The sequence below is a fragment of the Sorex araneus genome, chromosome 2 (genome assembly GCF_027595985.1).
Source record: "Sorex araneus isolate mSorAra2 chromosome 2, mSorAra2.pri, whole genome shotgun sequence".
NCBI classification, from domain to species: Eukaryota; Metazoa; Chordata; class Mammalia; order Eulipotyphla; family Soricidae; genus Sorex; species Sorex araneus.
Genome location: NC_073303.1, coordinates 266,939,246 through 266,954,718, shown reverse-complemented (window position 1 = coordinate 266,954,718; position 15,473 = coordinate 266,939,246). Strand labels below are relative to the sequence as shown.

The window sequence follows — 15,473 nt, the reverse complement described above, 5'->3', positions numbered from 1 at the left end:
CAATGATGAAGCAGGCGAAGGAAGGAAGAAGGCCAAACTGGTTGCTCAATCAGTTTATTTCATTCTCTCTCTCTGCTTCTCTTCCTGTTCTCGATCTCTCTCTGGATCTTCCTCTGTGCCTGTCTCTCTCTGCCTGTCTCTCTCTGCCTGTCTCTTTGTGCCTGTCTCTCTGCATCTGTCTCTCTGGGAAAAATTTTAATAGAAATCCTCTTGGTAGACGGGACATTGGACCAAAGTAAGATTTTCAAGGTTCCCATCTTAGCACCTCATTGGCACAGCAAATTGAAATGCAATTACTTCCTGACTTTATTGTCCAAAAGTTTGGTCAAGATTTTTATTTTGGCTTGCTATAGTGGTTTTTGCCCCTAGGTTCCTTGTTTCTATAATCATGATTTTATTTTTTCTTTTTGGGTCACACCCAGCGATGCTTAGGTGTCCTCCTGGCTCTGCACTCAGGAATGACTCCTGGCAGTGCTCAGGGGACCCTATGGGATGCTGGGAATAGAACCCAGGTCAGCCGCGTGCAAGGCAAACGCCCTTTCTGCTTTGCTATTGCTCCAGCCCCTGCTATAATCATGATTTAACCAGCTGATACTCTGTCAGATTTCAGTCTCCTTTTGCCTCTCGAGTGTCTTAAAATATCGTATAATGCACACTTATTCTAATATTTTAGACCTGTACAATTTAAGTGTAAAGTCCTGAGAGATAGCTCGCAGAGCTGGGTGCTGGGGGCACGCGGGAGGCCCAGGTGTTCAGCTGGCTCTCGGCTCCCTGACCCTCTCATCAGCAGGAGTGGCCTTCGGGCCCCTGGAGCCTTCTGGGGAGGGCTCCTCCCCTCCACCCACCCCTGCCTGTGCACCCACCCACCTGTGCATCCACCCAATCCAGTGCACATGTAAAGTCCAGATTCTTTACAGGTTCGTGAAAATAAGAAAGTCACCAGCCTGCCCTCTCCCCGTCTGTCCCCCAACAATTTCAGGTAGATCTTTTATGGTTTTTACAGTTTGTGTACCATTGCCCCTCTGGCATGTTTTCTAATTAACAAGTTTCATGTCTTGATGTAGTCAACTCATTTTACTCTGTTTCGATGTCTGGATCTCTTTTTTTTTTTTTTCCTTTTTGGGTCACACCGGCAATGCACAGGGGTTACCTCCTGGCTTTGCACTCAGGAGTTACTCCTGGCGGTGCTCAGGGGACCATATGGGATGCTGGGAATCGAACCCCGGGTCGGCCGCGTGCAAGGCAAACGCCCTACCTGCTGTGCTATCGCTCCAGCCCCCGATGTCTGGATCTCTTGAAAGGCTTCCTCCCCCCCTTCTTTTTTGGGTCACGGCAGGGGGCGGTGCCTGGCAGTGCTTTGAGGACCATGTCCTGGCCATCACAGCCGGGAGGCCCACGTGCAGGTACACTTCAGCCCTCGGAACCGGAACTCCTCGGGCTGATTCTTTTTTTTTTTTTGCTTTTTGGGTCACACCCGGCGATGCACAGGGGTCACTCCTGGCTCTGCACTCAGGAATTACTCCTGGAGGTGCTCGGGGGACCATATGGGATGCTGGGATTCGAACCCGGGTCAGCCGCGTGCAAGGCAAAGGCCCTACCCGCTGTGCTATCACTCCAGCCCCGTCCTCGAGCTGATTCTTAACTTCCCCTTATTTGGAAAAATTTGCATCACGTCATGGAAACTCCTACTCGAGCTTAGAGTCTCAGACCCTGTTTGACTCGCTCCTCGTCTACATCTGCAGACTGTTCCAGGCCTTGGGACAGTCGCCCTTTTACGTCTCCTTAACGTGGTGACATGAAGAATTAGTGAGCTGCGTGGGCTGGACCACGGCGGAGGAGCTGTACTCGTGCAGTGACGACCACCAGATCATCAGGTGGAACCTGCTGACCGGTGAGACGAGCCAGCTCGTGCGGCTTCCCGAGGAGACCTTCCCGCTCGACCTGCACTGGTTCCCCAAGAGCCTGGGCACCAGGAAGCAGGCGCAGGCAGAGAGCTTCGTCCTCACCAGTTCGGATGGTAGGCTTCCTAGACTGTCTCTGTGCCCGTCTTTGTTTATTTATTTCCAGCTGGAGGGCCCTCGCTGGGGGGCCCAGGGAATCATAATGAGGTGCCAGGATCGAGCCGGGGTTGGCCGCAGGCGAGGCAGAGCCTCACCCACTGGACTCTCTCTCGCCCCTTGTCTTCCCTTGCAAGCACAGTGTCTTGTGGCCTCGTGCTCCGGGAGCTGCTCCCACACTCACACACACGCCCGGCAGCCGTGTGCTTGGTGTTGGGCTCTGAAGTGTCTGCACGGAGGAAAGTGAACCCATCTACTCCCCAACTCTGGGGAGTGGATCGAGACTTGAACTTGTCTCTCTGTGTATTCAAGTTGTTTTAAAACGCTTACCAGTAATGAGTGCAGAGCCGGATTTCTTCAAGTTTAACTTTATAGCTTGCCCACACTAAAAAATTTCAACATAGCAGCTCTTTTTTTTTTTTTTCTGTAGGGGTCGGCAAGTTTCTTTCCCACTATATTATCTCTGGCGCCTCAAACGAGCTCTTAAACTGAGCCATCACTTTCTAGCCTGTGTTAGTCTCCACGTAGAGTTGGAGAGTTATTTAATTAGACCACAGGCCTATTATTGGTGAGTAAATGCATGGCTTTCAGTTGTCAAGGAGATGACTTTATTTTCGTAGGAAAACTGGAACCATAGTTGCCCCCTGTAATACTTGACTGACGTGTTGATCAGGGGACAGTCATGAATCGCTCGGGAACGTGCGGCTCACCGTGCTCAGAGGGCTTGCGGCTCCCCAGGCCGCAGGTCTGTCTCAGGGTCCCTCCGAGACGAGCGTGGTGGCCTCCAGCGGCCCAGTGCGTCCTGCTAGCAGGAGGGTCGCAGAGGGCACCTGGCAAGCCTGTCCCAGGCCGTCCAGGATAGATCGCTGAGCTCCAGGGAACTGTCCCCTCCCTGAGCTGGGCAGGCCTCGGGCACCACGTGGAGAGGGAGGTGAGAGGGCAGGGTGCTGTGGCGAGTGACGGCGACGCCCGGGTTTCAGAAAGTACCGTAGATTTCACATGCTTAGGCTCCGGGACCACGGGACTGTTGGGGGGCGGGTTTCGTGCCTGGGCTCTCCAGCCCCATCCGCCACCATGATCTGGCGTCACCTGCTCCACCGCACCCTGGAGATACAGTTTTAACCTTTTTTCCTGGATCTTGGTTAAGGAGCTATTCTGTGAAAGTGCTTGGCCCTTGGGAGGTTAACTCTTAGGCTGCCCTTGACCTCCCAGAACGAATTGAAGATTTGTCTTTCATAAAAACACAGAATCGAAAACCAGTGGGGTCAGTGGCAGACACTTGCCCTGTAAGCGGGAGGTCCTGAGTGGCCCCCGCCTCTCCCGCCTCCCACCCCACAGAAGCCTTATATTCCGATAGTTCACATCGCAGGAAGGCGGCAAGAAGAATACAGAGAACTCCTGCCTATCTTTCAGACTCATCAGTTGTTGACTTCGAATCCAGTGCTTTATCACCGGCACTTTTTAGCCTTCCTTTCTCTCTCCTACCCTTTTCGAAACATTTGAGAATCCTTCAGATGCCCCCATTTGTAAAAAACTACACACGCCGATGGGCGTGTGCACTCGCGGGCTCTCCAGGCAGCTCTGTCTCACCGCCTATGTTTGGTGCTCTGGAACTGCTGTGTATGGGCTGGATCGGGACGGCCATTGGCCAAGGACAGGCGAAGGAAGAATGAGGACCAAGCTGGTTGCTGATCAGTTACCGTTTATTCAATCTTCCATCTTTCTCATCTCCCGCACTCCCAGCTCTGTCCTCTCTCTGAATCTACCGCCCTCTGGATTCTCTGTCCTCTCTTTTTCTCTCTGGCCCTTGCCCCTAGGCTCACACAGCCAGGTAGCAAAATCAATATAAGAAAGCCCTTCCTGAGAGCTGTCAGGTTCAAAGGGAACACAACCTAGGGCATTCCAAAGCCCTTTCTGACTCTTAAGATTTTACTCCTTTCCTTAGTCCAAGAACTTATTCACATCTGAATACCAGTTGTTTTTGTATGGACATAGCAAGAGATACACTGAGGCTTGCAAGGCAGCTCTCCTGGCAACATCTTGCCACAGACTCAGACCACAGCACTCAGGCTAGATTAATCATTCCTAACCCTAGCAGGGTCCGAATCTAGTTATCACTATTTGGATTCATGACAGCATTTGTCCATGACCAAGCTCTTAACTTATAGTTAAGCATCAGGCACTTTGGCCAGGCCCATCTCAATGCCAGGGTAGCACACAGCTCACCACTTGCCCTGGATCCGTCCCATCCCTCGTTGGGACCCTGCTTTTGGGGGTGCTAGGAAATAAGGGCAGCTGAGGCTTAGGTCGAGAGAACAGATGCCCAGGAAGAAAATATGTAGAGTCAAATGGCTCCCAGGTTACAAAAGCATAGCATTTGCTACAGTCTTCCTGTGCCCATACAAAAAAGACATTGTTTTAAAGTAAATTATTCAAAAGACGTAAGGAGAGGAGAAAGGCAATATCAATTTATAATATAAATTCAGTGTCCTAGAAAGTTCTGACCTTACAAATTAACAGAGTCAGATTAGGGGAAAAAGCTGATTAGCTGTTTTGGGGAGGAGAGCATAGAGAAGTAGTTACCGCTAAACAAAGGGATGGGAGTGACTCTGGAGCACCTTAATGGGTGTGACCGGGTGTGACCGGGATGAACCTAAGCTCCTTGTGGCAAGGGGGGAAAGGACAAAGCAATGTCATCCTACATCCATTAACCATCAATACTCCGTGATGGTTACCATCAATACTCCATCAGTATCCCCATTAACCATCAAGACTCCATGATGGTTACCATTAGCACTCCATCACTATCCTCATTAACCATCAATACTCCATGATGGTTACCATCAACACTCCATCAATATCCCCATTAACCATCAATACTCCATGCTTTTCCGAAGAATAAGGACTTTTCTGTTTCATGGTCATAACACACTGATCAAAATCCGGAATTAAACGCTGATGCAATACCAGATATCTAACCTACAGTCACACTCCCACTTGAGTGCGTGTCCTAATTAAGCCTTCCAGAACAGCCTGTTTGCCCGGGAACAGAAGAGCACTGCTTTCCTCCCTGTCTAGCCTCTTTTCATCTGGAGAAACTCCTCAGTCTGTCTTTTATGATCTTGACAGTTCTGAAGAATTACAGGCCTGTTTTGTTTGGAACAGAATGTCCCTGAATATGTGTTTGTCTGGCGTTTCCTCGTGGTTGGGTTCAGTTTATACATATTTAATGTTTAGAGGGTCGGATTGGGGGGTCCGTGATGTCAGTGGGACCCGTCACTGGTGAGAGTAAGTTGGGCTTCTTCTAGAGGTTGTGCCCAGTAAATTAACCCCCATACAGTTCCCAGGTCCCCCTCTGAGAACAAGACGTCCAGTCTGACAGTGCCCTCGGCCCCTCAGACTCCGTCCCGCTGCCCTGGCGCCCCCTGACGGCGGGGGCTAAGTCCTTCGTTCCTCAGAGGGTTGGAGTGCGTTGCCCTGGCGTGGAGCCTCTTACTGGGGCTGCCGCTCGCTCAGACTCTCCCGAGCTTGTTTGGAGGCTCAGGCGGGCGAGCGCGGTGACTCCTGTACCCGGGGCGGCCCGAAATCCAGGGGCGGTTGTCCTCGACAGAGCCGTGAGGCAGGAAGGGTCACCCGCGGGCCAGCCAGATGAGCGGGGGTGGCGTGTCGCATCCTAGATTCTTGCTGTATGTCTAGGGTCTCTAGTCACTGTAACTTTGACATTTCGGTGTTAAATTGTCCCCGATTTGGCCATTGCTAATCGACGCTAGTGCAAAAGTCTGGAACACAGCATTTGTTTTCTGTTTTTGCTGGGGCGGGGGGCGTGCTGACAGGCTTGGGAGGGACCGGGTGGCGCCCGATCAGGCCTGACTCCCGGCCCTCGCACTGCCGTTCCGTCTTGGCTCTCCTGGTCCTTGCACCGTCCGCTGGCTCCACCTGCTTGGGTGAGTCTGAGCCCTGGCCCCTGAGCCGACAGTGGCCCCAGAGAACCGTGGAGCAGACATGAAACCCAACTGCCTCAGGACCCTGCTTGTTGATTTCGCTGGGGGCCACACCTGGCTGTGCTCAGGGTCCCTCCTGGTGGGCTCAGGGTCCCTCCTGGTGGGCTCAGGGGCCCTCTGGTGGGCTCAGGGGCCCTCCTGGTGGGCTCAGGGGCCCTCTGGTGGGCTCAGGGGCCCTCCTGGTGGGCTCAGGGGCCCTCTGGTGGGCTCAGGGGCCCTCCTGGTGGGCTCAGGGGCCCTCTGGTGGGCTCAGGGGCCCTCCTGGTGGGCTCAGGGGCCCCTCCGGTGGGCTCAGGGGCCCTCCGGTGGGCTCAGGGGCCCTCCTGGTGGGCTCAGGGGCCCTCCTGGTGGGCTCAGGGGCCCTCCGGTGGGCTCAGGGGCCCTCCTGGTGGGCTCAGGGGCCCTCTGGTGGGCTCAGGGGCCCTCCTGGTGGGCTCAGGGGCCCTCCGGTGGGCTCAGGGTCCCTCCTGGTGGGCTCAGGGGCCCTCTGGTGGGCTCAGGGGCCCTCCTGGTGGGCTCAGGGGCCCTCTGGTGGGCTCAGGGGCCCTCCTGGTGGGCTCAGGGGCCCTCTGGTGGGCTCAAGGGGCCCTCCTGGTGGGCTCAAGGGGCCCTCCTGGTGGGCTCAAGGGGCCCTCCTGGTGGGCTCAGGGGCCCTCTGGTGGGCTCAAGGGGCCCTCCTGGTGGGCTCAGGGGCCCTCTGGTGGGCTCAAGGGGCCCTCCTGGTGGGCTCAGGGGCCCTCCGGTGGGCTCAGGGCACCATCCAGGGGCCAGCCCCGCCCCCTCTCCCGTCACTCTGGCCCGTCCCTGTGTCTGTGGTTTTGTTATTTCCTTCGTGCTTTTCTTTTGTCCAAAGTAAGCAGTTCCATGTTGTGTTTTCCTTTAGGTTTTCAGGTTGTTTTTTTTTTAATTATTATTATTATTATTAGATGGGCTGGCTTATATTTTATTTACATTTTCCTTTTTAGCATAATACAAGGATGGACTTTTATTTGGTAAATATGGACAGTTGATGGAGTTGGTGTTGATAATTTATGTTGTCTGTTTACCTGAATTATTAAGATTACTTAATTATACTCAACTAAAACATAATTGCTTGGGTCTCCATTTCACATTGGCTTTGGATAAAACACTTTTTTTGATAGGGGAAAAAGTCTAAAGTGAAAAAAAAAGTAATTTAAAAGATAAGTTTGCGAGATTAAATGAGGGAAAGTATGTTATGACTCTTGAGAAACTGGAGGATTTAATTTTAGTTCAGGCTTAGTATCAACAAGCAGATGAGAAAGCCGGACCTGCCGGAGCTGGAGTAGGTGGGAAGAAAGGACAGCGAGGCGGTGCTGTTTGCTCCCAGGCCAGGAGAGGAATTTTGGGGTCTTGTGGAACGCTCTGGGGCGGGAACAGTGGGGAGGGTGCTTCCCTTGCACGAGCTGGGGCGGGAACAGTGGGGAGGGTGCTTCCCTTGCAAGCTCTGGGGCGGGAACAGTGGGGAGGGTGCTTACCTTGCCCGCGCTGGGGCGGGAACAGTGGGGAGGGTGCTTGCCTTGCACTAGGCTGGGGCGGGAACAGTGGGGAGGGTGCTTCCCTTGCACGAGCTGGGGCGGGAACAGTGGGGAGGGTGCTTCCCTTGCACGAGGCTAGGGTGGGAACAGTGGGGAGGGTGCTTCCCTTGCACGAGGCTAGAGCGGGAACAGTGGGGAGGGTGCTTCCCTTGCAAGCTCTGGGGCGGGAACAGTGGGGAGGGTGCTTGCCTTGTACGAGGCTGGGGAGGGTGCTTGCCTTGCACTAGGCTGGGGCGGGAACAGTGGGGAGGATGCTTGCCTTGCATGCAGCCGCCCGGGTTTTGTCCCAGACTGCCCATATGGTCCTCCCAACCCGCAGTGCAGTCAGGAATAAACTCTGAGCACTGCCAGATGGGGCCCCCAAACAGAACAAAACAAAGTGCAGAGTGCGGTGTTGCTGCCTGTACACCCAGGTGTGGTGGTGGGTTCCAGAACCTTCCACATTGTGGACGTTACCCCAATACGAAACTTGCTCCCTCGGCCCAGCTGAGAGCGCCGGGGCTGCTCCCCCCTTAGGTCCCAACTTGCCCTCTTGCGTCTCCTCCTCTCCCGCAGGCACACAAGGCGGCCATTTACTTGGGTTCTTCACTCTTCTAGCTTCTCTGGCCTGGCCCCGCCCTCTTGCTCATGGCTCTTTTCCAGAAAGATCTCTGAGGGACTGCAGGCCTGTCACAGACCATTCTCCCTTCAGTAGAGCTCCCTGATCAGGATGCGCTTTTCAGAGTGGCTGTTTCTCTAGCCGTGCGCTGGGAGAGTCACACTTGACCAAGAATTGATGCTAAAAGTGCACTAGGGTAGTTGTGATGGAACGGAATCCTGCTCTAGAGTCTGTGGTAAAACCATTAAAGACTCGGAAATTATATTTCGTGGAAGTTGACTTGTCCACATCCATTTTTTTTTTTTCCTTTTTGGGTCACACCTGGCAATGCTCAGGGGTTACTCCTGGCTCTTCACTCAGGAATTTCCCCTGGCAGTGCTCAGGGGACCATATGGGATCCTGGGAATCGAACCCGGGTCAGTTGTGTGCAAGGCAAATGCCCTCCCCGCTGTGCTATCGCTCCAGCTCCTGTCCACGTCCATTTTTAAAGGAATTAGTGTGTTTGTTTCTATCAGTCATACGAGGTTGCCAATCTTGCTCCGGCTTTTTTGAAACCATCTGCTAAAATATTTTTGCTATTGAGCAGCTGGCTAAGGCCTCAGGGCTCTTTCTCTCAGCCCCTAATCTACCGTCTTACTTCCATGTATTTCAAGACACTTCTAACATCAAAAATGTTTTCCAGATGTTTTTTTTTTTTTTTTTTGCTTTTTGGGGTCACACCCGGCGATGCACAGGGGTTACTCCTGGTTCTACACTCAGGAATGACTCCTGGCGGTGCTCAGGGGACCATATGGGATGCTGGGATTCGAACCCGGGTCAGCCGCGTGCAAGGCAAACACCTTACCCGCTGTGCTATCGCTCCAGCCCCTCCAGATGTTTTTAGTTTTAGTCACTTTATTATTTTTTAGTGCGGAATTGAACCCATGTTCACACACTCGAGCTTGTGACCTGCTTCCTCTGTCAGCCTTGGCTCAGGAAGCCCGCACAGAGCAGATCATCCCAACCAGTAGACCTTTACTGTAAGTCCCCGGCAGCAGGTCATGGCCTTGCTTTGGTGTGGTAGGCCTGGCTGCAGACCCTGTCACCCCGCATGGTCCCGGAGCCTGCCGGGAGTGATACCTGAGACAGCCAGGGTGGCCCAGTTCCTGTCCCTTCAACAAAGATGCTTGTGCTGGTTATACTCTCTTCAGCCTTACCCCTAGCGTGTAACCGAAAATGAATTAATACCTAGGTTTTGTTTTTTTTTGGGGGGAGGGCCACACTTAGAGGTGCCAAGGCTCCTGGCGGTGCTCCGGGGACCATATGTGCCGGGACTGAAAGTAAACGCCGTCCCCACTCTGCGCTCTCTCCGGCCCTCGGTCTCTACTTCTGGTCTGGGCTGCTTAATTTTCCTCCCACAGAGTCTGCCGGGGACCGAGCCCAGGCTTCTCACATGCCGGGCACGTAGTCTACTACCGAGCTGTATTTCCAGTGCTCTTGCAGTTTTTAATAGTCACAGAGAAATTGGTAGGAGAATCAAGATAGTTAAATAGATAATTACATTTCAAAATACTATGTGTGGGCCAGGGAGGAAGTACAGCGGGTAGGGCGTTTGCCTTTGCATGCAGCTGACCAGGGTTCAGTGCCCAGCATCCCCTATGGTCCCCTGAGCACTGCCAGGAGTAATCTCTGAGCATTGCCGGGTGTGGCCCCAAAAAAAAACAAACAAAAGCCCTCAAATATTAGGTGTGTGAATTTTATATTCTGAATGTGCTTTTCTAAGTTTGTAATCAGTAAAAATACAAAGGCCCAAACTTCACTGAGTATGAAATATTTGCATTTACTCACTTTATTTTTAGTTATTTTTGTTAAGTCACAGAAAGCAACAATCACTTATATATCACCAGTCTATATATGTAAACTCTGAAGTATGGAATACATTGAAAAGACCAATTCTAGAGGCTAGAGCGATAGCACAGCAGGTAGGGTGTTTGCGGCCAACCCGGGTTCGATTCCCAGCATCCCATGTGGTCCCCTGAGCAGTGCCAGGGGTGGTTCCTGAGTGCAGAGCCAGGAGTAACCCCTTTGCATCTCCGGGTGTGACCCAAAAAGCAAAAAAGAGAAAGAGAGAGAGAGAGAGAGAGAGAGAGAGAGAGAGAGAGAGAGAGAGAGAGAGAGAGTGTATGTGTGTGTGTGTGTGTGTGTGTGTGTGTGTGTACAGCCTTGACCAAACAGCTTCCTGGCGGGCCCGGCCGTGTGGCACGACTCTGGCCCAGCGATCTGGGACTCACCGGGGCTGTTCCCGGTGGTGCGGGGTGGAGGAGGACATGCAATATCAGGAATTGAGTTTTGTTTTGTTTGGGGGCCACATGCGAGGATGCTCAGGGGTTACTCCTGTTTCTGTGCTCAGAAGTCACTCCTGGCAGTGCTTGGGAGCCACGTGGGAGCCAGGGATTGGATCTGGGTAGATGCCTGCAAGGCAAATACCAAAGTACTATTGCTCAGGCCCCTGGGTCTCAGGACTTGAACTCGGGGCCTGTGTTTCCAAGGCAGGAGCTCCCTCCCCGTGTGGGTATTCAGTGTTGGGTCAGCCCCTCGCCAGCCCTGAGCGAAACCTACCAGGGCAAAGTGGGTAACAGCCACACGTCATCGTTGCTTTCTCCTGTGAGACTCCCCCTTTGTTTTTCTCTTTGTAAAGCAATTTAAAAGTTACTGACAAATAATTTGTTTATGCTTTGATTTTTTTTTTTTTTTTTTTTTTTTTTTTTGCTTTTTGGGTCATACCCGGCGATGCACAGATGTTACTCCTGGCTCCGCACTCAGGACTTACTCCTGGCGGTGCTCAGGGGACCCTATGGGATGCAGGGAATCGAACCCAGGTCTGCTGCATGGAGGGCAAATGACCTACCCGCTGTACTATCGCTCCAGCCCCTGCTTTGATTTTCTATTTTTGGGGCCACGCCTGGTGGTGCTCAGGGATTCCCCCGCTCTGTGCTCAGGTCGCGCCTGTTGCTTGGGGCCCGTGTGCAGTGCCAGGAGTCCAGCCCCGCCTTCACATGTAAGGTGCCCTGCTGCTGTTCCGTCTCTCTGGCCCCAGACTAACCAGCTTGTTGGCATTGGGACTGTACTCAGCGGTGCTCAGGGCCAGCCTCAGTGCTCTGGGCTGTGTTGGGCTCTTCATGAGGTGCTGGGGACCGAACCCAGGCCTCCATGCAGTGTTCACTGAACTGTTATTAGTTTTAAATCAATCTCATAAAGAGTCTCAGAGTGCAAGTGAATTAAAAATAATCTCATTGAACATTGATCCAGTGATAAATACGTAATTAAAAGGGGGCTCCAGGGCTAGCTCAGTCGTAGGACCCCCACCAGCTTCTCCGAGGCTCTGGGTTCAGCCCTGGCACAGCCCACATGCCGTGTGCTAGCCTGGCTGCACCGCCACCTGTGACCCCCAGCTCCGTAGCTGCATGTGCACCCTCGAGCCAGAGCTGACACATCAGAACAGCGACAGCGCAAACCCGTGGGTCAGTGGGCAGGGAGTCTCCAGGAAGGTCGGGGGAGCTCACAGGGCCTGCAGTGCGTGGGAAAAGGCCTGCAGAGTGGACGGCTGGCGGCTGGGGGAACAGTGCTGAAGAGTCCTTTTTAAAGAACAGTGCTCTGGAGTCTCGTTCCTTGGTAGCTACATTTGCTCATGGAGAAGCAGGTTAGAAATACCTTGCCAGACTGCACTCATCTGTGGAGTGTAGGGTAACATCACCTGAGGCTGACACCCAGGGACGGTAGATACCAGGGCCAGGGGGATTGCCCCATAGCTGGAAGCCTGCTTCATGAGCGGAGGGGAGAAGGCAGATGGAATAGAGAAGGGATCACTAAAGAAAATGATGGCTGGAGGAATCAGTCGGGATGGGAGATGCATGCCTAAAGTAGATAATGAACCAAACATGATGACCTCTCAGTGTCTATGTTGCAAGCCATAATGCCTAGAAGTAGAAAGAGAGTATGGGGAATATTATCTGCCATGGAGGCAGGGGGAGGGTGGGGAAAGGGGGGGGTATACCCGGGACACTGGTGGTGGGGAATGTGCACTGGTGGAGGGATGGGTGTTTGATCATTGTGAGATTGTAACCCAAACATCAAAGCTTGTAACTGTCTCATGGTGATTCAATAAAATAATAATAATAATAAAGAAATACCTTGCCGGGGCTAGAGTGATAGCACAGCGGGTGGGGCATTTGCCTTGCATGCGGCCAACCCAGGTTTGGTTCCCAGCATCCCCTGTGGTTCCCCAAGCATTGCCAGGAGTAATTCCTGAGTGCAGAGCCAGGAGTAACTCTGTGCATCGCCGGGTGTGACCCAAAAAAGCCAAAAAAAAATAATAAAAATAAATACCTGGCTGACGTGACCGCCTTGTAGATGGTATCATGGCCCAGCATGCAGGCCCACCTTGCGGCTGTGTGAGGTGGCCAGCATTGTAAGGCATCTCCGTTAGAATTCACCAGAGACATTGCAGGCCATCAGTAGCATCTGGCGCAAATATTTTTATTTTTTAGCCAATTGTTGCTTTAGGTCAGAACCTTGAAAAGCTCTGGGTTAAAAATGAATTGAAACTAAATAAATCCTCTGAGGCCGTTTGGTTGAGGAACGGCTCTTCCCTTCGCCGTTCCTTGTCCTGGTCGCCCAGAGCCTCCCTGAGCCCCTCCCTGAGCCCCTCACTGTCAGCAGCACGTGTTCTTTGCGCTGGTGCTGTCCCCCGGCGCCTCCTGCCTGGGCTGCTTATGTCCTGTAAGGTTTTTACTTCCCGACTCTGCTTGCTGAGCATGGAGACCACATAGCCCGTTTCTTTTTCGTCCACCTGGTGCCTGCTATCATGTAAAACCATCCAAGACCAATATTTGTAAACTGAGGCTTGACTTCCAGTAGCTCCCAGTCTTCCTCCTGCCTGGCAAGCCAAAATCGAAGCTGCAACTAACACCCAAGGACCCCACTCACAGAGAGGCGGGGAGGTTTCCAGTGCAGCGGACTCTCCCCTCGAGTGCTCCCACCTCCTCTGCACTGGGACCACCTTTCCTGGGTCCTGTTTCTAGGGGAAACAACACCAGGCTACAGAACTGCTCAGACAAGACATCCTGGACACGTCTCTCTCCTGCCACAGGGCCTCGGGGTGCCAGAGTCCTGCAGAACCCTCCCCCGCCACTGCCCCCCCACTGGCAGCATTCTCCAGCCTCACTGTCTCCCACTGCGAGGAAGGGGCCACTCCATGCCGCCTCGATGTCCCCAGCACTGAGCACGGGGCTAACCTCATCGCTAGGCGCTTGCTGATGGCATGGACTCACCTCACAGGCTCAGCCTCTGGGTTTGCTTCCTTCAGGTAAATTCCATCTGATTTCCAAGCTGGGGAGAGTGGAGAAGAGTGTGGACGCCCACTGCGGGGCCGTGCTCGCCGGCAAGTGGAACCACGAAGGCACCGCGCTGGCCACGGGTAAGGACCAGGAAGGGGTCACACAGGCGGTGACTGGATAAAGGTTTTCAAGGCTTTTTCTTACTTGGACTGCTTTGTTCTGCTTGGGTCACACCGGGCTGTGCCGGGGGCTTCCTCCTGGCTCTCTTCTCGGGGCCCCCCGGGGCGGGCTCGCACCGTACCCGCTCGCTGGAGAATGAACCTGGCTCAGCTGTGCGCGGGCCGGCACCCACCCATTGGGCCATCTCTCCGGCCTCTTCTCTTTCTCTCTCTCTTTTTTTTCCCTTGGTTTTTGGGCCACATCTGGCTCAGGGCTTGCTCCTGACTCTGTGTTCAGGGGTCATTCCTGGTGGTGCTTACGAACCGTGCAGTGCTGGGGGTCAAACCAGGATGGCTGTGAGCGGGGCGAGTGCCTTAACCCCTGTGCTGCCTCTCAACCCCGTAAAGAATATTTCCTGAGTCAGCAGAGTATTTTCACTCAGCTCTGGTGCCTTTTGCTGTCTAAAAGCAAGCAGTGCACAGTAGTCCTCTAAATTGCGGTATCAGATTATAATTGAACTCAGAAGACCATATTAGTTTTCTTACACGCCACACTGTTGACTGTCGAGATTGTTATATTGAAGAAGCTTTCAGAATGGTCAATTATGGGTAAGTAAAAGTTTTATATATATATATATATATATACATATATATATGTATATATATGTATTTTTCTTTTTGGGTCACACCTGGCGATGTACAGGGGTTACTCCTGGCTCATGCACTCAGAAATTACCCCTGGCGGTGCTCAGGGGACCCTATGGGATACTGGGAATTGAACCCGGGTCGACCGCGTGCAAGGCAACCACCCTACCCGCTGTGCTATTGCTCCAGCTCCTAAAAGTTATATTTCTTAAAAAATTCTAAAATTCAGAGCATGGAGTGTAAGAAACTACGCACTCCTAGGATGTGTGCTCGCGGGCTCTCCGGGCAGCTGTGTCTCACCGCCCACGGTCGGTGCTCTGGAGCCACTGTGTCTGGGCCAAGGACCGGCAGAAGAACAAGGACAAGCTGGTTGCTGATTAGTTATCTTTTGTTCAGTCTTCCAGCTCTCATCTCACCCACTCTTCCTCCTAGCTCCTCACTCCTCCGTCCTGCTCTCTGGATTTTCCCCCTTCGCTAATTTCTCCCCCTGCTTGTCTCTCTCCAGCTTGCCCTTTGGGCTACACACCCTCTGGTAGCAAAATCAACATAAAAAGGCTCTTCCTAAGGGCCTCCAGGTTCAAAGGAAACACCACCTAGAGGCACTCCTCTCCTTCTAGCATCTTAATTAACATCTCAATATTAGTTATTTTTGTATGGGCACAGTAAGAGATACATTGAGGCTTGCTAGGCAGCTCTCCTGGCAACATCTTGCCACAGACTCAGACTACAGCACTCAGGCCAGATTAATCATTCCTAACCCTAGCAGGGTCCGAATCTAGTTATTACTTTTTGGATCATGACAGCATTTTTCCGTGACCAAGCTCTTAACTTATAGTTAAGCATTAGGTACTTTGGCCAGGCCCATCTCGATGTCAGGGTAGCACACAACTCACCATTTGCCCTGGGTCCATCCCATCCCTCGTCGGGACCCTGCTTTTGGGGGTGCTAGGAAGTAAGGGCAGCTGAGGCTTAGGTCGAGAGAACAGATGCCCAGGAGAAAAACATCATGTAGAGTCAAATGGCTCCCAGGTTACAAAGGCATAGCATTTGCTAAGTCTTCCTGTGCCCATACAAAAGGACATGGCTCTGAATAAACTATGCAAAGGACTCAAGGAGAAGAGAAAAACTATTTACAAGTCAACA

The 15,473-nt window shown here is 52.7% G+C and overlaps 1 protein-coding gene across 1 annotated transcript in view; it reads left to right on the top strand.

Annotated features, from left to right (window-relative positions):
• Nucleotides 1-15,473, top strand: part of IFT80 (intraflagellar transport 80) — a 64,968-nt gene that overhangs the window by 5,542 nt on the left and 43,953 nt on the right. The window contains exons 3-4 of the mRNA XM_055126561.1: nucleotides 1,798-2,017; nucleotides 13,557-13,667. Coding sequence (XP_054982536.1) covers nucleotides 1,798-2,017; nucleotides 13,557-13,667 — 331 coding nt within the window. The remainder of the gene's footprint in view (nucleotides 1-1,797; nucleotides 2,018-13,556; nucleotides 13,668-15,473) is intronic.